Genomic DNA, 22,835 nt, shown 5'->3' on the forward strand with positions numbered 1-22,835 from the left:
AATGGTTGTCTCATCACTGAATACCACAATAATAGCAAGACTGTATCAAGGGGTCATCTAGGGAGAAACTGAAATATTTCTGATCATTTCAGGGAAGGGAGTTTGGGGGTGGATGAGGAGAGGCCTGAACTTCTTGCAAAAGATGCTCTTTCTGTTTACATATCAGTTATACCACACTTTGTGCATTCCTTGTCTACTGACTTCCTCCATCTCCTCAGCTACCCAGTGTTTTCCTCTTTTTACCTGTCATTCTGATTTCACAGAGCACTCAGTTTTCAGCATAATTTTCTTTCCCTGAAATTCAGACTCAAGACCCACCTTTGGGACCTGGGTGGAGGTTTAAAATCCCTCCCCAGCAAAAAGGCACTTGGATCTGGCATTTACAATTCAGGCCCATATCTTCCAACTGCAGCTCTAAATTGCATCAAAGACTTTTGTTCCTAGCTTTTGTTCCCAGCTTTTGTTCCCTTCTCTGTTCCCTTGAAATGTCAGCAAACATGAGGGCTTTGTTGATGCTGTCAGGGTGGTCTGACCACTTCCCACGCTGGGCATGAGGATTGGCCAGCCATGGAGCACTCAGCAGTTCACTGGGTGTCTCCTCTAGGATGTTGTTGTTCCTCACACCAAGGCAGTGGCCTGAAGCAGCAACATTGCCATGAAATCAACAGAAAACAAATCCACCTCCAGCTGCCCTGCCTGGCACAAGGACATGCAGACTGTTCCAAACCAGCAGCTGCTGATGCTACCAAGCACACAGGAAAACCATGCTGGGGGCTCAGGGCTCTCCTTGGATATTGGGATGGATATCCACCCCTTCAGACACATTCCCTGCTGTGTCTGGAAGAAGAATCCAAATATATCCATTACTGCTGCCTCCTGAGCCAACTGACTACAGAGCTGTCAGAACTCACATCTCATGACTGTTCTAGCTCTGCTGACTTCTGTCAAACCCAAGGGTATGTGTGTCAGGGTAGGGATAGGGTAGCCAGGCATATCCTGCCCCAGAGACCTCCTCAGGTGCCCCCAGCACTGCTGTGAGATGACCTGGGACCTTCCTGACCCATGTTGCTCCCTGTAAGATTGCAGGAGAGTCTATGCTGAGCCCAGCAGGCTCTGCCTGACCTCAGGGAACTGCCCATAAAATGTGTCTGCCTGCTGTCACAGCAGCCCAGGGCAAAGCTGTTGGAAGGAATGGGGAAAATCAGCTGAGGCAACTACCAACCACAGGCCATTTCTTTCTGCCCCATCACAGGAAACACTTCTAGCCAGCACTCCCCAGTAAGAGCTTCCCTAGCATTGCTCCTCAGCCCACCTGAAGTGTTTGTACCAAGGGGGATCTTCAGGACTTCCAGGGCTATTGTCCTGCTCTCTCTCTCTCTCTCTGCTTTGCCCAACAATATGCTGCAAAATGTTGGTCACGGCCTCTCTAAAATAACATGTTTGGCTTCAGCCTGAGAAGCCTGAGCAACGCTGCACTGCTGCACTTTCCTGGGAAGCATTATGGTAAGGATGTGATCCAATTAAGGAATGAGCTGAGCCTGTTCCTGCTCTCTGCTCTGCATCTCTCAGGTTCAGTTGATCTTTTCCTATCAAAATGCTTTTTCCCACTCTTTATTATCCATTAATTTTCTTCAATTACAGCAAAAAGTGACCCTGGCCAAAGAGGAATTTTGCTGCAAGTCTCCCAAAAGATCATATTTGTCTGCAGCTTGGTTTCATTCAAGAAAGGTCATTCTGTGTCAAGTGCACTCAAAACAGACAATGCCTTGTCTCCAGGTCTCCAAAACCTCCTATGCAGACAGTGTCATTAACACTTTCAACTTGAGCACTCCTCTGATACATATCCATCCTCACCAAGAGTTTTCCAGCAATCTGAGAAGTGTTCTAGGCCAACACACCATACTTCTCTTGGAGCTGACAGCACCACTGTCTTCAATGTCATCTGCAGCAAATTACAACAGTCTACCTTCTGTGGACAAATCCACCTAAAATTTGGTCCTTTTTTCATTTTTTACATCAGTTGAGTTCTGGTGCATTCCTTGGACTTGGAATTAATTAAAGGCTCACTCTGGTAGTAACAGGAAAAGTGTGGATGTTGCAGAAACGCTTTGTCACAAGAGAGATTTGCAAGTATGCCTATCACATAGAAATTGCCTTTGATCTGCTGTTTCACTAACCTAAATCATAAGCCCCTTTATGGCTGGGAATATTTTCTGTATATTCAGAGCTGAGTACTTCCATACCAGTTGGCTGCAGTATCCCGGATTTATACTAGTATCACTGAGGTCAGAGGCTGGCCCCATGCCATGCAGGCTGTACCTCTGGAGGAGCTCAGTGGTAAAGGGCAGCATGCTGAAATGGATGCAAAGGAGTCAGAAGGCAACAAATTGCTGGAGAAACCTTTCAGACCCACAGTAACAACATGAAGACACTCTTTTCCTGACAGAATGAAAATCCCTTAAATTGTAGGATGTTCTATCTCTGCACATCCCCTTCTATTCCACAGCTCCATACACCAGAGGATGCCGGGCAGGGGACATTCAGTGAGACCAGCTGTGCCTCTGGCCCACCTGAGCAGCAGATGAAAGGAGCTGCGAGGAAGCTACACATCCATGAATTGCAGACAGAGCTGCCAAGGTCTAAAGACCAGTGCCCTGGTACCCTAGGCACAGATGGCCCCATGTAGAGACTGGTTTCACACACAACATTCAGGTCATCCCAGTTTCTAAGATGGCTCTGGGCAGCGATGTGAGACGGTTGTATGAATGCTACACATAATGCAGTTCCCTTGGTCTGAAATGCTGGGCATGATGGCATGATTCAGCTGCATAACCTGGTTCATAAACCAGTGGGTTTTGCAGTATGGAAGCAGATATTTGGGTGGATGGTGTCCTGTTGGACTAGGAAGGGAAGGGGAGATGGCAAAGTGGATGGGAGTCACAGTCAGGTGTACACAGGCAAGCTTGTCCTGCTCAAAGAAAACTAAGGAAAAGTTGCAAAAGATAGTGGTGTTCTCAGGAAATCCAGTTTTGAATCTGGCTTGCCTCACTCTGACCTGAGACTCCTTTATAAATTGCATCAGGAAGACAGCACTGGCCAACAGAACACAACAGCTAATCATAAAATGTGAAGAATATCTATTATGTGCTCAGCTAGTGACATTTTAAAGCCTATAATTTTTTGCATCTGCAGTCTCCTGGCCTGTAGTATTTATTCTCTTTTCCCTTGGAGCCAAGCTAGAGACAGACTCAGATAAAAATCCTGAGATGAACACCCTGTATTTCAGGGAAATTGAAGTCAGGCGTCTGTACTTCAAATTCAGCCCTGATCAGAGCAATCCGAGACGAATAAGTTCAAGAAATGAACAGGGCTTCAGAGAGGCATCTTCATCTCTAATTTTGGCTGAGACACAGCAAAGGCTCCAGAGAGCTCAAGAGTGTAATCCAGCAGGCTCCTGAGATATGCAAAACTCAAATGCAACTCAAGTCTGCTTTGTGGGCCTGTAGACCTTTTCAGACAACAGGCACAAGGTCTGCTTCTTCTGACTTCAGGTTTTGTTGGGGAAATTTCTTCACTTCAGTTTGCTAGCCTTGGGTAACATCTGTCCTCCTTTACACAAAAGCCTGGGGACTCCCGATAGGAACCTTTATAGAGGGTTTGAAAAAAAGCCATTGGAAAAATACAAATTCAGGAAACAGGAATGTTAAAACCTTACTGGTGCAAAAGCAAAAGCCATTGTGTGCACACAAATTTAGAAGCAGCAATGGCAAAAAGCTTTGAAGGAAAACAGCAGTGATTTTTATTATTGCCTTATATGAGTTCAGAATGTTGCAAAGTTAAACAAAGCAATTACAAAGCTGGGTATTTAAAAATACCAAATGTTTCACAGTCTTCTTTGAGATGAATCAGGTATCCAAACATCTGGGGACTGCAACATCCATCAGGAAACACAGACAGATGAGACACATCAAGACAGGAAGGTTTAGGGCTGCCATTGGAGAGACAAGGAACAGCAGGAGATTCCCGTAGCTTCTTTTGGGTCAGAAATGTTAGTTCTACATGAATGTGTACACTAAACAAAAAGAGGAAGAAAAAGAGAGAGATAAAAAAGGTTTTTGCAAGTTTCCTGCTGTTCTGTGTCTTTCTCACTTTGCTCTGATCTCTCTGTACATGTCACTGGCTGGTGGGATGACTGCTTCCTGATTCATGTTTTCATATTTAATTCTTTCTATATAAAAGGAATTTAAAGGAAATTATTACAAATAGTTTGGCTACACTGCATCAAGCCACTGGAAACTATTTCTTTATCCTTGACGTACTCTTTTTCTTTTTCCTTCATTTTTTTTTTCTTCTTTAAGAGAAAAGTTAGATGCTTTCCTAAACACTTTCCAGGCTTGAGCTATTCACAGATTGCATGTGGAAGGCAAACACAGCCCAGGCCTGGAAGAAAGACTCTCTCATGCTGGTCACCCCAGTAGCTTGGGGCATTGCAGGCGGAGTCCTCAGCAGTGTTTCCTTTCAGAGAGCTGTGGCTGCATGAAAATGCTTTGGGTGTAGCAATCCTGTGCTCATCCCACAGGCACTTCATGAAAGAGGCAACTGTTCCATGTGGGGAATTCAGAAACCTCTGGCCAGCAGTGGCTGCTGGAGGCACCCTGATTAAAGCCCCATTGTTTTGCCCACTCCAGCTAAACTGCTCCCTGATGAAGCCCCCGTCTGTCCAGTGGTTTGGGAAGAAGCAAATAAGTAAATAAAGTCGTTGCTGGGAATAACAAAGACTGGAGGAAGCAAGGAAAGAGGAAGCAACCAAAGAAAAAATCCTTTAATGCGCTACATTTCTCAAAGGCATATGTCCAGGAATTGGGTTTCTGGACTGTGTTTCTTTTGTCTTTCTGACTCCTGGATCTTGCTGTACTAAGGGCTTTGAGACACTAACAAACACTTTGCAAACACAAGAAGGGGTGTTGCAGGAAAAGGGCGTTGAGATCATGCTTAATCAAACTTCCTTACATTTTGATAGCTGCAGTGCTGCTGTACAAGTCCATCATCTCTTTGCCTTTGCAGTTCTCCACAGCCAGCACAGCTGAGCCACACACTTCAGGCCATGACCTTTATCCTGATTTTAGTACATGGCTGATGTGTTTCAGAGGGAAGAAAACTCCAGGCTAAGTTCATATTCCTGCACGGGTGTGTCTCAAAGGGGGATGAACTGAAGGATCTAAAAGCAGGACCTTGCTGGAGACTGTAAAATCAGAGGAGTTTTGATTCGTAGCACAGGCTTCCAAAGCAAAGGAAGCTGAAGCACCGCATCCTTCAGCAGGGGATGAAGATGAGCACATTTAAACATTAAGTATTGAGAGCTTAACCAAGCAAGGCAAAGCTGCTCTTATTCACATCCACAGACTTTGGAACTAGTCAGAGACTGAAGCTCATTTTAACATCGGTTAGGCGCCAAAAGGGGAATGAAAAAATGTAGTTAGCTGATGAAAAAAAAAGTGTCACTTGCAATGTAGTAACTCAATGGCATCTCCTTTGCACTTCATAAAACCAAGCTTGTTCCAAGGGCTGAAATGAGGCAGAAATTATTCTTTTACCTCTTGCCCTGTCTCACTTTTGGGTAAAAAAGAGGAGTTTTGGATAAAAGAGTGGTCAACACTTTGAGCATGTTCCTGTCTATCCTTCAGCTGTCTGTAGCCAGAATGGTGTCTCTTCCTCTGTTCCACCCCACTAACAAAGCTGCCACAATTTTGAATTTTGTTCCCACTTACAGCCCTCTCTCTTCCACTATTCATTAGCAGTTTCCATTTGTTCCAGTACAGTCAGTTTTGCCCTCAGACTAGTTTTTCCAACCTCCACCTCCTCCCTTTCAAGCATATTGGAATTTCCTCACATGCTTTTCTCCATACTACTTTTGCCCTTTTTCCCTTTTCCTATCCATTTCCTCTGGTGTCCTTTTCCATTTCTCTGCCACACTTCTTTCCTCACAGCTTTTTGTTTGGATGCATTATTATTATTACTTCTATCCATAAATTAAGGTTGGGCCTGGTCCCAAAGCCAGAATCAATTGAAGTTGCTGCAGGCAACTTGTAAGAGGCAGTCCTATCCATGAGTCAGTAATGAACCCGTCCCATGGTGTGCAAAGGCAAAGCTGTGTTATTGCATATTCTCCCTTCTAAATCAGAGACTATAAAATGAAGTCTTGCAGAAATTCTTTATAGTGGGTTGGGTTTTTTTTTCTGCTTGGTTTCCTTGTTTTTTGGGGTTTTTTTTTTTTGCAAGATTAGCAGAAGCAGCCTGGCCAAGTTCCAGTCTAGAGTAATCTCTTCTGCTATTTCAGATCCATGCTGCATTGTTTTTTCCATTTCCTAAGCCCAGAGGTTAGATAGTAAATGGCTGTCATGTTCTCTTCAAAGCTAAATTGCCACATATCAGGGCAGAAGCCTCACCAAGTCAGAACTAAGCACTCCGGGCATGTAATGCCCCCCTGGTGCTCCTCACACCTCCCTCAGAGGCTCTTGGTATGGAACCTGCTCAGACAGGCAAGCTGGGTGAGCCCAATCCTTTCCTGCCCTCACTCTCACCCAATGTGTCCCTCCCCAGAGCTGCAGGAGCCCATTTTTCAGTACTGGGTGATGAAAACAGCTACGACTCTTCCCATTTAATAACAACAAAAATGGGAACTTTGCACCAAAACAAAGTGATACTAGCATCATTTAATCACTGATGAGGGAGGTAGGATGTGGAAAGAGAAGGAGTGCCCTAAGGTCTCTCATTGAGCCAGGCAGTGGCAGGAGCAGAGCCTGCCAAGACCTGTGGCATGCCATGGATGTGACTCCTGCCACCTCCTTCACGCGGTTCAAACTCCAATCTGAGCAGTTCAGCCTTCACTGGTGCACAAATGCTGGAATGCAGAGAAAAGAAAAAGGTGTGCTTTTAAGCTGCTTACATCTCCAGCAGGTCCCCAAACCAGATGAGGGACACAGGTAGCCAAGCTGAGGCTGCAAAATCTCCCTCCACATGAGAACACCCATGTTCCCTGGTAGCCACCAACCCTGCCTCAGCACAGGGCATGAAATGGGTAGCCCTGCCCGGGGCACACACGGACTCTTCCCAATATTTCAGGCAACTGCGCTGCTGGTAGCTCACAAAAGCACTCAGCCAAAACTGCTGACACGTGTCAAATTCCCCAAGCAGCATTACTGGGCCAGCCAAGGGAGTTTGAGGAGCCATCTGGCCAGGGACATGGAGCCCACGTGTCAGGGAGTGGCCTCTTGCTCCCAAGGCTGGGATAATTGGACATTGTTCAGCATCTGAATTGTCGCTCTGTTGGGCTGTGGGCTTGTCTGGTAGGGACGAGTTAATTACCATGCAAACTGCCGAGGGGAGGAGAGGGTCAGGGATGGCCCTTACCCTTCTTCTGCCCCACAACAAACAGGAGGGTTTTGTGTCCCTACAGCGCCCCGAAGCAGAGAGGCGAGAATGGGTGGGAAAGCAGAGGTGAAGGGAGAAGCCTCTTGAACGCTTCCCATTCAAACACAAACACGAGACCCCCTGTCAAATCTGGGAACAGATTTTCCTGCCATACATGGAGTTTTGTTTGCAGTCGGTTCCCTGGGAACCAGCAAGCAGCCATCAAAGTTGCCCAGAGATCTCAACAGCTCATGGTGCCACGTTTGTTACCTTCCCTTCCTTGTCCCACACCAACCAAGTTGTTGTTTTTCACCACCACAGCCAGCCAAAGAGCTGAAGTTTCTGCAGAGACAGGGCTGCATCGAAAGCCCCAACCTCCACCCTGCCATCACCACAAGGTAAAGTCAGCAGTGCTACTGCTGCCAGCCACTTTTCAAGGAGGCAGGACTGGGGAAAGGGATAGGAATAAGGCATGTTATAAGCTGCAATATCTTTCCTTAAGCACAAGAATTGATGTCAGGTGCACCTGCACTGCTCCTTGAATCGCAACTATTCAAAATCTTTTCATACCCTGCAAACATGTTCTGTCAAGAGGCAGGAACACATTTTTCTAATTTTTCCCATTCTCCGAAAGAAAACATGCACATGTCTTTCCCCTTTTTCTACCAGAACTCAATTAGATTTACTTCACAGGTATATAATGATGCAAAGAAAAGCCTTGCAGTCACCCTTTGTCCATCTGCTAAATCCTTCCACCATCCTGCAGTGAGTTCAAATCTGTAGTAAGAGATGCATGAAAAACCCCAAACAGGGAACCATCATTAGGGCAGGGATAAGCCTCTAAAGCCCTTAGGATCCAGAGCTGCAGTTCACATCTGTTTAATGCCCAAGAGCTAACATCAATAATTTAATGAGTGCCTTACATCCTGAAATATTTCAAAAACTGCAAAAACGAGACTCACTCCACCCACTTCTAGGCTGGGAGGTGGCAGCTGTTGAGCCAGGCAGAGCAGCACTACGTGACAGTTTAGGACACTGGATAAAAAAAACAAATCCTAGCTCCAGCAGAAATTGCTTCTGCAAAGGAAGAGACACAGCACAGCATGTGCATTTGTAAAAGAGACCCTATGCTCTAGGAAAGAAAAAGATAAAACAGGGATTTTTTAAAAATTTTGGGGTCCTTGTTTTACCATGTGCCCAAATGGCAATATTTCCTCAAATGATGCCAAAACAGCAACTTGACAGAGCTGTTACTAATGCTTGCCATCTTCTGAATCACCCACCCCATTCCTGTAGCAGATTTTTTTGGGCCACTCCCATGCAAGCGCTAACCAGACATAAAAACCTGCTTGGGGTGTAATTGCTGCAAGTGTGGCTTAGAGCAGAGCAGCGGCACACTTACTTGAGCTGCCATGCTGAGGGGCCTCAGTAGCATCCAGTTAATCTTCTCAAATCTCATTATTGCAGCAGAGTGACAGATGGGTATTTTAGCAGGATATAAATGAGGATAATTAGGACTCCTAGACCTCCTTTGTGTTTGTCACATCGCCTCCTCCCCGCCTCAAGCAGGTTTGTGAGCTGTGATGGAGGCTGCCTCTACCACCGTGTTCTGCCTGCCACCCCGAGGAGGACAGCAGGCACTGGGTCACCTACACCCACCTGATCTACAGATGGAGCTGCAGGGGATTCTATTCCTTGTCTAGGTTCTGGCAAGTCTGGAGGGTGACCCCCAGCTGAAGTTACTGGGATATAGACTGAATTTCCTGGCTCAGCCCTCGTTTGTGGCTTTACACAGCAAACCCTAGACAGCAGTATGCAAGTCACTATCGAGCCAGGAGGGAAGAATGATGGACTCAATGGATCAAGAGCAGCTCTTCTCATTTACTGCTCCTAAGCCTGCCTTGGGCACATAGCTTGATATATTGACTTTGGCAACATGTGCATACTGCCATCCTGGCAATAAAGTTATCAAAATGGAGGGGGATGGGGAGAGTAGCACAGGTGGAGGGCAAAAAAAAAAAAAAAAAAAAAAAAAACAAAACAAACAGCTAAGTAGAGGGAACTGAAAACACTTGAGAGAAGGAAGAATCTTCCATGCTCCCTCTGCACCCCTGAGCCATCACCTCAGGCCAAACCCCACACTCTACTTAGAGATTCCAGGACATTTGTTTTAACTTTTTTTTTTTCCTGCATTCCTCCTTGTTGTACTTCTGGTTTCCAGTCGGGACTGGAATGGAGAGAACAGGATTACAGAAGGAAGTCTGTTGCTCTATTTTTCTGGCTTGATTAGAAGCAGAAGATGCAATAAATCTCACAAGAGAGTTTGTTCTCATTTAGACTCTCATGTATCTGAAATTACCTGACCAGAACAAGAGTAAGGAAAATGCACTACCAATTGGAGCACACTGAGAAGATAAAAACAGGAAAAGCAAAATGGTGAAGCTGTTTCTCTATCTGATTTTACACAAAGCAAGTAAACAATTCAGTCCCACTGACAGCTTATTTATTTCACACAAATTGCAGCACAGATGCAAGAGCTCAAGAAGGAAGCTCACCCTGCCTGATCACACCTCTGAACCTCCTGAGGTGTGACTGCCACCACCATCAGCAGCACCACAAGAGAAGAATAGAAAAACTAGCACCAGTTACATGTGCAGCAAAGAGTTTTCCACACGCCGGATGACTCTGTTGTGTTGCCAAGCTGCCTGTCTGCAACAGGACTGACAGTCACATTCACTGCTGAGATGGTAAATGGAGAATGCCAATGTATCAAAAATATCCCAGCTGAAATATCCAGCTGCAGATAAACACACACACACACCCTTCCTCGCAGTGTTCTGTCTGCTAAATCAGCATTTTTTTCTGAGCCAGTGAATATAGATGGTGAGTTCAGGCACAGATCCAGCCTGGATTCTCAGCCTTGCATCCCACGTGTATAGAAAATTTGTGAGCATGTTCAGCATCTTTCAGGTAAAAAGGCAGTATCAATGCTGCTGTGTTTAGTGAAATTTAAATGAAGTTTGTATTGGAGAAGCTGATCTGGTCTCCTGTCTGATGCTCTTCAGGAAATAAATTACACAACTTAGTTACATCAGGAATGTCTCCTGGCCATTTGGATGTTCAATCCCTATTCTAGAGATGGAGGTGTATCTCCTCTAACCATTTCCTCATGTGACAGTATGTAATGACATGACAAAACATAATACATGCACGTTCCCAGATTGGCGAGAGCAAATAAAGGGCATGAGATTTAAAGTGAGTTTTGCATTTGGTTTGGCGTTTATTTTTTGTTCTTTCTTTAAGTCTTCTGTGCTTTATAGAACTAAACAAAGCCTCCTGTTGCAGATAATAAATCTCCACGCTGCTCCTGGCCCTAGAGAGCACAGGAGATAATAGCATTTCCAAAGGCATTTAGTTAGCTGAGCCCTGAGTGTAGAAGAGGGCAGTGAGGAGCTGGAGACAAATTGCTATGAACCCAAGTCAGCTGCTCAGGGCATATTTCTAAGAGCAGCAGACACAGCTGAGAATCCTGCAAAGGGATGTGAATTTCCCCTCCCCTTGCTCGATCCTCATGCTGGAGATGTAACACAGCTTCTGCTCCCCTTGCTCCCAGTGCCTTTCTGCTCCCCCTTGTTGCCATAGAGGCTGGTATCTGGGATTCAAAATATGATGCTTCACTTGTGAGAGTGGGTGGAGAAAAAGCAAGATTTGCATTATTAATAGTTTTCCCCATGGTATCCATTTTGGCAGCAAAGTTTCTCACTCTCCAGTCTGCTGGACATGCTTTGGCAGAAAGGAGCTTGGCCACAATGCCCTGGTTCTGTGCACTGTGGCTTTGGGGGAGGAGAGGGGGAGCTCTTAGAAACACCACCTGAAAAAAGTGTGCTGCTTCTAAGCATTTTTTGTAGACTTTCTATTAAGCCAAGGCTCTGCACGGCTTTCAGAAGATGCAACATAGCAGTGTATTATATAAATTAATTTATTTGGGCTGACCAGCAGCAAAACTTCAGAAACCATTAAAGAACTGGGGCTCTTTATGAAAAGACAGTTCCTTTTGACTATTAACCAGGCCAGAAAGAGCATTAAGCAAGGCAGAAAGGATCCTTTACAGCAACCTGATTGTACAAAACCTGGAATACCAAGGAAAGTCTTTGCTAGTAACTGTACATATTACTAAGAACATCAGAATAGTTAGCAGGTGAGCTGCCAGCAGGTTGAGGGAGGTGATCCTTCCCCTCTGCTCAGCACTGCTGACCCCACAGCTGGAGTCCTGTGTCCAGCTCTGGCCTCCACAGTACAAGAAGGACTTGCTGGAGCAAGCTCAAGGCCATGGAGATGAATAAGGGACTCAAGCATCTCTCCTATGAGGAGAGGCTGGGATTGTTCAGCCAGGAAGAATCTATCATTGTGAATGAAGACCTGCTGCAAGGGAGTGAAGAAAAGGGAGCAAGTCTATTCTCAATTGTGTCAATTGACAATAAAAGACACATAAATTAGAAACCAGGACACTCCATCTGAACACAATACTTTTTTACTTTGATGGTAGTCTGAGGCTGGATCAGTTTGCTCACAGAGGTTATATTCAAAATTCTGTGGAGATATTCAAAATTCAAGTGGACACAGTCCTGGGCAACTGGCTCAAGCCGACCCTGCTAGAGCAGAAGGTTTGGTCTAGTTAATCTCAAGACACCCCTGCTCAGTAATTCTGTGATTCTGTAACATTTTCTACTGCTGTTAAGGTAACTCTTCCTACATGGACATTAACTTACCTAAGACAAGGCAGCCATCCAGCCAACCTGACACTGCCTGGAACTGAGTCTGTCACACAGGTCATCAGCTAGTGACACCAGGAAGAAGAAGGCTGGTTTGAGCCTAGGCCAGGTGGCTGCTCCCAAGTGAGAACACAGCAACTGAGGTGGAGGAACTGAAGGCAACTGCAAAAAGCATGAGTTTTACTCTTCCCCTTTTGGTGCACTGTTAAAATCAAAAGGGCCCTCACTCAGGTGAAAATGGGGAATCTAATCTAATCCAGCTGTAGGGCTGTGTTCAAGGCAAGGGGGTGAAACAGAAGAGGACTGTCACTTCCCTGTACACTTATGTGCCACAAGACTTGTAGCATTAGGGACTGAGCTCCTCTCTCTCACACACTGCACTCGAGTGCAGTGATCTGGCACTTGAGTGAGGGTGAAGGTTAGTAACTTCATTGTATGCAAAGACCCCAACATCTGACTAAAAGGTAGGTCTTAAGTCCTTGGTTAAGTACTTTCATATCTGCAATCTGCAGAAGATCAGAAAGTCTGCTTGTGGTTTCAAATAAATGTAGAAAACAGAGTCTACAATACTGAATTAAGTATGAAAGTTATAATAATATAGTCAGCACAGTTACACAATGTAATTTCACTTAACAATAAATTCAATTTATGTTACACTGTTCTCTGTGTGCATTGTAAACATACTGCAAATTCTTTTTTTTGTTTTGGTTTTTCAGGGTGGGTTTTGTGGGTTTTTGTTTGTTGGTTTGGTCTTGGGATTTTTATTGTTGTTGACAATGCAAAACACATTAACTGAAGTTATCAGCAGAGAAGCTGAAGGCTCTGGCATGCGAGCAAAGGACAGCTGAGGCTTGAGGCTCTGGGAATCTATGGAAAGGAGCCACTAGTAGATGGCTAGGAACACTAGTTGCCCTTGAAATAACCAGCAGTGCAGCCATTTAGCAGCCTTTGCATTTCAATAAGGTATCTGTAGGTTTCCATGTCAGAGCTCTAAGTGTATCTGGCACCCTGTTGGTGGTGCTGGGCTGGAGGCAAATGCTGGTAGCTCTCCATCCTTTAATCACCCTCCAGATAGAGATCCAGTCCAAGCCATGATGTGGGCAGTCAATCTGACAGCCACCCCACCCCTGGCCCTTCAGAGCAGGGCTGGTTATACCATTACTGACAGGCTGTTTTCATTTCCCTTATTACCGTTAAAGGAGAAACACTGGAACATAAATTTTTGGCACAACCCTGACTGCCAGCAAATGTTGCTGCTGTAGAACTGCGTCATAGATGCAAAGCCCAAGTTACATATCCGTGCTTTCTGAGCTCTCCAAATTAGAACCAGGCCTACACCAAAGCTTGGGACCCAAGCACCCCTGACCAATGGGGACCTCCCAGACTTGCTCATCACATCTAGATCAGCCTGTGTTGTACATCCACCCCATGCACTGCCAGGGTTTCATCCACTACAGCTGTTTCCCTCAACCTTTGAGAGCTGTGATACCACAAGCAGTGGAGTCCCTGCTCCTTGGTTTCCAAGTCCAGATGAAATCAGCTGCTACCAACAAAGAGAAAACATTTGCTAAATCAAAATATGTGTCCTAATGTAAAACCTGCAGGCAAGATGTGAGCATCATGCTGTTTGCAGGGGGTGGGGGAGAAGGCAGGATCAAAGTGGGGCTTGGTGCATGCAAACCACACATCTGCCTCCTGCAGTGCTCAGTAAGGGAAATGTAAAGCAGGAGGCAACGTGCAAGAGGTCTCTGCTAATCACACAGTGCTAGCAATGGAAAGTCAATACAGAACAAGGAGCTGAGCTTGCAACATGAATGTTAAACAACAGTAACATTGTGCCACAGAGACACAAAAATCCAGGTCCTAGGAACTAGAAACAGATTGAGGAAGTAACACAAACATAATCCAAAACAAGAAGGAACAGCAAAGTAACAGAAGCAAACAGATGGCTTCTGTTCCTGTTGTTCCCAGTGTCTTTTTGCTCTCACTTGTTGCCATAGAGGCTGGTATCTGGGACTCAAAGTGTGATGCTCCACTTGTGACAGAGGGTGGAGAAAATGCAAGAATTTACATTATTAATCATTTCCTCCACAGTATCCATTTTGGCAGCAAAGCTTCTTGTCCACTGGACATGCTTTGGCAGACACTGAAAGGCCAAGGAGCTGTCTTCCCCTCAAAGCCCAGCCTAGCTCCTCTACCTGCCAATACAGGTACTCAGCTCTCAGGCCCCGCTGCCACAGCTCTCCTTCACTGTACAATAACACAATCCCACTTCTTTTCCCCCAAAACTTCAGAGTTCGACCATCCCTTTTTGCTCCTGTCACAAGGCTGAGGGGATGCAGCCTTAAATATCCACACAGCCAGCATCATTAGAGCCAGGAATAGACCCCACAGAGTGCAGGCCATGTGTCTTCCCAGCATATCAGCAGTGTGAAAATGTGGATCAGACCCCAGCAGCACACCACACACAAAAAACGAGGACTAAAGCATTTCTGAGCCAGCCCAAGAGGCCATTCTTGTCCTGCTGTCCTCCAGCCCCTGCTGCTTCCTTCCCTGAATGAAGACAAGTCTTTGCATAGGCACAGAGTAAGGTAGGTCAGGAAAGAAATCTAGATTGAAGGCAATTTGGCTCCACAAAAAGGTTTCTTTTCAGTTTGATCAGTTCTTGAGACAGAAATCCCCAGTGCCACAGTTTCTAATTTTGAGAGCGGGATGAATGCAGCTCTTCATTCTTCTGCAGCAGATTAAATGAGTGTGTGGCATTTTCATTTCTCTGAGGGAATTTTAAAAAAAATAAATAAGTTTTGTCTTTTTCCTCCACTTTGTCTTTAATGATTCTTCAGCAGTTTTCCCAGGACTTCTTGCATGCATCACTAACCAAAAGCACCTACCCAAAAGTATGGGCATGCCTTCACTTTGAAACATCACTACAGGAGGCAGCTTCAAAAAATGTCCTAAGTGAACATAAATGCAGCCTTGTGTGGCACACACTTTCTTGTGCTATGGGCTTGCATGCACCCTCATGCTCATCCCAGCATGCTCCTATCCCAAAAGCCATGCAAGAGTGAGGAAAGAAAGCCACAGGGCCCAGAAAAGCTGCTTCACATCTGTGTAGCAGGTTTAATGATTGATTCAAAAGGGAATCTGTTCCTGAAGCAAGAATTTTTTTTTCCTGAGTGACAGGTCTCCTTATCCAGTCACAAGGACAAGGCAGCTTCACAGTGAAATGTGTGATGACAAAATCACTGTGCAGAGGACAGTGTGCTTAAGGGGCTGTACCAAAACAAGCAAGCAGTATCCAAGCCCACATTTCCTTTGTACCAGCCACACTGCTGCTGAATTATTGTTGCTGCTTTCCCTCTAAACTACTCGCCTATGCTACAGAATAGTCTTTTCCCACACTACAGCAAAGTCTTTGCCTACTGCCACTCTTAGATGCATTGAAGAACCTGCTTGTGGAGTCAGGGCTAGCTGACCCACTGCCTTTTTGAGACCAAAATTAAAGCTTTCCTTATTCTTTCATTCAAATGCAGCTGTGACCAGGCAGAAGCAGCCACTGCAGAGCCACACAGCACAGAAGAGTGTCATATGGGCTAGCCATGTTGTTGTCTCCTTTCCTGTACTACAATCAAGGGACTTGTAAGGGTTTCCTCACATGTCTCCCTGTCTACATTTCAAGACAACAGCTCTTCTTCCCTTCCCAGCCTCAGGGAGAGCTGCTAGCTGGCTTTGCTCTCTCTCCCCTCAAGTGAGGAGAACAAGGGAGTTGGTGGCTTCAAAACTTCTCAAAGGAAGCAGCCCTTTTTCTAAAGCAACTAACAAACAAAGCCAATAAGCTGTATTAGATGAACAGATAGAAAGGGGTTTGGGTGAGAGCTATTGAGGGAGCTGTGGGGAGTGTGGGAGGGGGTTGAGGGGAAAAACTGAGCTCATTGCATCCCAACCAGACAACATCAGGCAGGAAACAGATGTGGAAGAAACCACAGAGGGGTGCAGCAACAGCAGAATTAACTCTCCAGCAAATAGGGGAGTCTCAGACACACACAGCTGACCTGCACCATAAGAACAAGGCATCAAGTCTGAGATTTGGCTTTGTGCACACCTGGTAGCACCTCTTAGCCCAGCATCTAGACACCAGCATACCAAAAGAACCACAGGAAACATTCAACCTTTTTTCAAGTCCTACCTGGCTCTAAGCATATGAAGCAAAGATAGGTTTGAATTGGTAGTGGTTCCTATGCAAAAGACTGGATTATCTTTTACCATCACAATCCAATGCTTGTAGATGCTGTGTGCATTTCCATTTTAAAGACTGGAAGTTGTACCTGGCTGTATACCTGAAATCCCAGCTTGAATCGCCCACAATTAGAAGAACTGGGAATATTAAAATTCCTTTTGATTTAGTTCCTCTCACTTTAACAGCCTTGACTCTTACAACAGCCTCCTCTTAAAACACTTCTGTGATATAACCAGAAGCAAGACCTTTCTTTGTGACTGTTTTCTTAAGCAGTTCAGAGTGTCCTGCCCCAGCTAAAGATGGTGCACAAACTTGTGTCTTGTCTTCTCTGCTGGCCCATTCGTCACCAGAAAATTATATTGCTGTTATTACAGTAACTGAGAGCCTGATGTGCAACTTCCTCTGACTTCAGCAGAGGCACAATGCATTTTTCTCCTCTGGAAACCAAGCTGGTTATCAAGAGGCCAAAACATGACTCTAATGTTAATCCTTCAAGACTATTATCTGTTAGCCCCATTACACTGATATATTTCAATAAAGTTTGGCACAGTAAAAAGTTTTAGTAGAGGGCATTAGTACTCATTTCCTTCCGCATGAACACCTATCCATGTCCAAAGCCTGGGCATGGACACTGCTTTCTAGTAAAGCTTTTATATTCCAAAAGATCACTTGCCTTCAAGTGTGGATTCAGTGCTAAAAGTGACACAGGAGGGACTATGTAAAATTAGACAACCTTTCCTCACTGGTATTGCCAGCCACCATTCCTTTATGTCTGATGTGAGCTTGTCCTCAATACACACTGCTGTTTAAGCCATTGTTTGATAATTGTGGTGAGGAGGAAGAGAAGTTTATTTTTCCCCAAGTTTCTAGCCCTTTTACCAAAGAAAGACTTGAAAACATAACCCAGATGCACACTGAAGTTTTGGAAAACAGAAAGTGGACAAAGAACCCAGCATAGATTTTATATTGTGGTTTCTGTGGCCTGAGTCATGATTTTAAATGCTTGTGTGCACTGATAGCAGTCTGCCCCCATAAGAAGTGTGACCAGTGTCTGTGCAGAGACTGCCAGCAGGAAAAGGCCAAGTAGGGTCAAGTGTGGTACTGACAGGAACTGACTTGAAACACAGTAAATTCAACATATCTGAGTCTGTTTACCAGCCACCAGACATCCACATCTGCCCATCACCACTAACCTGTGTCAGATCCGAAGAATCAACTTAAGGCTAAAGGCTTTGTATCACGTTTTTTGCTCCTGAGCTGCTTCACTGTACCTGCTGAAGTCATCCTATTTGATTGTTTTTAAATACTTTGTAGTTCTGCTGCCGCTTTTATTGTATTATCATGAAGTTCTTTCTAACAGAGGCTTAGGTACATGGATCTGGTAAGGGAGACAAGCAGGATCTTTGGCTGTCTCTCAAGAGAACCATAGCAAGTTATTAAAGAGTTAAATGGGAAGAGAGGAAATGCTGATACCTTTAGCAGAATATAATTCTCTCCACTGGAATTTGGCAACAACACAGGGACTAAGGTCCTTACAGAAAGCTCAAGCTGCTCGTCAACAACCACAAGCATGCAGGGACTTAAGTTGTGCCTCTCCTCCACAAAGCATCGCACAAGTCGTGCAGCACCCCCTAACCATAAAGGTCATGTACTAGCCCAGAGGGGAGAATTCCAAAGTGAATCATCTTCACTAGCCGTGGCCATCCCCTGTGCTCCCTTGGCCAGCACCAGCAAAGCAGATCCAGCCTCTCCTTGCCTGCGCAGCTCCAGTCACACACAAGGGCACTGCAGGATGGCAAAAAGCAAATCTGAGCACTGAAAGCACAACCAATATGACTCACGTCCTGCCGGGCCCACAGCATCTTCTTTTCCAGTTAACCCTTCTGGGTGCATTTTAAACCCTGCTTTCAGAAAGGCCACAACAAAATGTTTGCTGGACAGCAGCCAAAGTGCTCTCCTGCTCCTCACCACTCTCAAATATCAGGAACGCTCTTAGAGCTTTGTTGCTTCTGAGTAGAGAACAACCTGAGCCTACATCCCACCAGTTAAACACACAGCACTGAGAAGAAAACAAAGCAGAGAGAAAGCTACAGCTTTATGTCCCTACAAAACCTGCTGCTTACAGGAGCAATGACTTGTCACTGGAAATTATTCTTAGCAGGACAACTCAACTCTTCCCAGATCAACCATCTCTCATACTCTGAATGCTATTCTAATTTGGTTGCAAGTTTGGGATGTCCTGGTGACATCTTAACCTTTCTTTTTTCCCCAAGACATCACTTTAGCATTCTTGGTTATTCCTATTTATCCTGAGAGTCCTCCTACCAACAAAATCAATTATCTCTAATACTTTCTTTTCCCCTTGTCCTGATGAATTGTAATTTCCAATCCAACTTACACCCTTACCAATAAACGTACAACAACTCTTTCAGTTCTGTATCCCACAGCACTGGGCTGTGGGATGTGCTGCTGAGCAAACAGCAGTATTGCATAAAGGAAAGGAACTTCCTATTCTCCCCACTGCTCCTCAGCATGGAGAAATAAGTACATTGGAACTGTGAACCATGCCACAAATGAGATTTGAGAAAACGTCCTCCCTTCTTGTTCTCAAAAGACTATATTTAAAAAACAAACAAACAAAAAAAAAAAAAACAAAAACAAAAAAACTATGTGATTTTAGGTAGCAGATGTTGCTCATCTGGCCTAATTTCAACTGCAGTAACTATGGTTTTGCCTTTAAAATTCCCGTTGCTAGTTCAAGTGAATATCCTGCCTGTTCCAGCCTTTCCTGTGCTGTTTTCCAGTGCTCCTGTAAACAGCTGTAAATAGTTCCTCCACCACAGAGGTCCATGGTAGCACTGGATGGAATTTATCTGTCTGCACCTCACACTGGCAAAAGGACATCAGCTCATTAAGTCTGTTATTTTTTGACACTTAATTCAGTTGCCATTAAGAGCTATATAAGTTAAAAGATCCAGTACCCGTTGCAGACAACCCACGATGAAATTGAATGGCTGGTTTTCCCCATACCTAAATAAATGTCCATATATAACATTTCATCTTAGTGATACATTTACTGCCTTCTTCACTGTGCAATGGAAAGTACTCCTGTTATGTAGCCCATCCCTCTGCCAGTGCGGTTCCACACTGCACTTCATCATCCATGCTCATCAGCAAATGAAAGACCTGATTGTACAGCTCTCCCTGTACAAAGCTGACATTGCTGCTAGAAGTCTTTTTTTTTTTTTCCTTGAAATAACCTGACATTGGTAAAACTGGTCAATTGAAATTGGAACATAATGCTAAATCGGGATCATAATGCTAACGTCACAGATGGTAACAGGCATGTATTTATTTTTTCCTCTGGCTAAACTGCAGGTCCTTCTGCTGGCCAAACTCACAACCACTTCTCTTGTCATCCAACTCACTTTAAGAAAACACATTCTGCTCCTTCCCTCATCAAGGACTGACCATTATAAACTCAGGATCCCGTTATTTTATTGAAGTTACCTCTTGTCTGAGCTACTGTGTTCTCATTCAATACCTGGGAGCATGAAGGTCAAGGGGAGAAGGAGTGAAAGCCAACAGGCAGGGTGGTTAGCTCAGGGTAGTTAGCTCAACGTGTTGGCTCAGACGCCTCCTACACCACACACCGTACTCCACCCCATAACCCAGTCTCTGTCCTGTCTCCATCCAGTAGTCCAAGGACAACATGGGAACTGTACTGGAGTCCAGTTCCTCCCTAGAGTCCTCCCAGTTTCCAATCTCATGGACTTAAGGTGGATTTTGAAATCCTGGAGGAGGCAACACTGAGCACAGTTCAGATTTCCAAACCTGGCTCCCTAAAAGCCTGTTACCCCCTCCACTGCCAGGCAGATGGGAGAGGGCATCACGACTGATGTTGAGCTGTCTTTGTACACATTTAGGCAGCCCAAGAACCCCAGCCCAGTCACACATAGCACAACTCATGCAAAGGTCATGCAGATGCATCACCAAAGCAATCTTCCGATCGTTCATTCATTGTGAGTAATGGGGCAGTGACTCCACTTCCCAGGGATAAATCAGCTCCAGGTTGTCTAACCCTTAGCTTTTGGAAAGGTCTGGTTTGCAGTCCTGCCAGTAGAACAGGGGGACACGCGCTTGGCTTTTCTGCAACCAGAGCGAGAATAAAGAAGCATTTACCATCCTGCCCAGAGCTCTCGAGATACTCCGTCAGGTCGCAGCCGAACGCGCTCGCGGCTCCCTTCCTCTTGAGTTTCTGTTTGGCTCCCTTGTTCTTCATGAGGTTAGTCCCAAAAGAGGTTCACCCCCCTCCTGCCTTGCCCCCCTCCCCCCAGCCTCACGCTGGGCGACAAAATTCTTGCTCTTCTCCTCAGACCACCGCCCGTGTCCCGCTCCCAAGGAGCAACATCGGGGGTCCCGTACAGCGTCCAGCCAGAGAAGTAAACATTAATCCCCACCAGATGTTGGGCTGCTCCTGTGGCAGAGGAAGGTCAGGGCGAGAGGAGGCTCCACAGCCCGCAGCAGCAGCGATCATAGCCTGAGCCCAGAAGGGTTCTCATCAGAGGCAAGTGGGTTGGTGGGTGGGTGCCCGCATCAGAGCTGGCAAGTTGGGGGCAGGAGATGGTGGGAGGACGTCTTTTCCCTCAGCGCGATCCCGGGACCCTCCACAGCCACCTTCTGGGTTTCGTCAGTCGCGCTGTCGCCACTTCCAGCAGAAGGCGTCCCAGTCTGGTCGTCCTCCTCTTGGCTTTCGGAGGAGACTGGAAGTTCAAACGGACTAATGAAAACGGACTGGGGAAGAGTCTGCACAAGGCTCCTCTTTGGCTCCCCCCCTTCCCCTCCTCCTGCCTTGGACACTTGGAGGAATGAGAAACCAGCTTCCTGTCCTGACTCCCGCTCAGTCGCTCTCTCCTTTCCCCCGTTTTACAAATCCTAGGATAATCCAGCTCAAAAAAAAAAAAAAAAAAAAAAAAAGCTGAAAGGAAGTTAGCTGAGGAGGGGGGCGGAGGACGGTTTTTGGCAGTAAAGTGCGTGTGTGTGTGCGTGTGTGAGCGAGAGGCTGAGGGAAGGCGGGGAGAGGAGCTGGGGGAGCAGGGATGGGGATGGGGGGAGGCAGAGGGAAGATTTGCCCCGGCAGATAGCGGATTGCCCGGGAGGAAATCCCTGCGGGGCCAGGCGCTTCCTGCTCTACCAGCCCGCAGCTCGCAGGGTCCGGCGGCGAGCGGGGACACCGGGAGCCCCTCCAGTGAATCTCTGCCTCTGCTCGCCAAGTCCTTCGCTGCGAGGAGCCTTCCTGCCCTCCAACATGACTCTGTCACTGCAGGGTCTGCCTTCCTCTACCAAGCTGCTGAAGTGCGAGAAGGGGTCCGAGCGTCGGGGCATTAAAGCGAGGGGGAAGGAGCGAAACCTTCAGCTCCCTCCTCCCCGGCAAGCAGAAACAGATGCTCTTCGGGCATGTGAGTTCACATACTTTCGAGTCAGCTCCCAAAAAAGGCTCCCCCTGACCAACAAAGGGATTTAGATAAGGAGCTGAAATGACTCAGTACAGCAAGAAGGGAAATGGGACAGGTCTGCCTTCAGGCCCTGAGCCTTGTCTGTGTCATCATCCCTTCACCTCGCAAATGCTGTCCTGGTCCAGTTTTCAGTACACACATATGCCAGCTCATTACAGCAGTTCCTTGCACTTACTTCACATTTTTTTATCCCAGAAATTCAGATTTCATTACGGGACTGGGTATGACCACCAGCATACCCAAGGAGGCAAAATTAACTCTCCCAAGGCTTCACTGACCCCTCTCACACTGTGCAAATGTAGCTCTATGGGTCTGGGTTAAAAAATTAGCAAGCAAATGAAAAACAGGATATTACAGCTTTTTGCTAAAAATCAGGCCAAAGACAAGGAAAGTAGTTTTGCTTTGGAGGAAAACTGGCCAGGAAACAAGGCAAAGGACACCCTTAACCCACCTCCCTTCACAAGCCTCAGTTCTGCACTCTCATGGGACAGAGGAACCCCTCTGCAAACTCACCACCTCACTCACTTGAGAGCAATTTTTCAGAGAAATCAAGTCTCTGTCCGAGATCTGACCACTGCCAAAATCAATTCAGTTTCTGTTGGTACAGTGACTTTTTTTTTCCTTAGAAGTGTTGGATGTTACCACTTCACACATAAGAAAAAACACCAAGGGACCAAGTGAGGGACCTTGCACAGTTATAGCTCTGACTGTGCAGTTTATCACTGCAATTATCATAATTATCCCCATTTTACAGGTTAATGACTGACGGGTTGAGGGGAGAGTGATCTCCAGAATGTGTCACAGAGATGTCTGGCCTGTCACCTCCCTGCTTCTGCTCCCACTCTCAGGCTAAGGAGGAAAACTCAGCTCTCACTACCAGACCAGTGGCTGTTCTCAGGA

At 45.9% G+C, this 22,835-nt stretch overlaps 1 protein-coding gene across 1 annotated transcript in view; it reads right to left on the reverse strand.

The window, feature by feature from the left end:
- The window catches only part of ARHGAP31 (Rho GTPase activating protein 31), a 60,582-nt gene extending 38,750 nt beyond the window's left edge, over positions 1–21,832 (reverse strand). The window contains exon 1 of the mRNA XM_002188738.7: positions 20,602–21,832. Within this exon, the coding sequence (XP_002188774.5) occupies positions 20,602–20,701 (100 nt within the window). The 5' untranslated portion in view covers positions 20,702–21,832. The remainder of the gene's footprint in view (positions 1–20,601) is intronic.
- Positions 21,833–22,835: the final 1,003 nt, after the last annotated feature.

This window comes from Taeniopygia guttata, chromosome 1 (genome assembly GCF_048771995.1).
Source record: "Taeniopygia guttata chromosome 1, bTaeGut7.mat, whole genome shotgun sequence".
In the NCBI taxonomy this organism is placed as follows: domain Eukaryota; kingdom Metazoa; phylum Chordata; class Aves; order Passeriformes; family Estrildidae; genus Taeniopygia; species Taeniopygia guttata.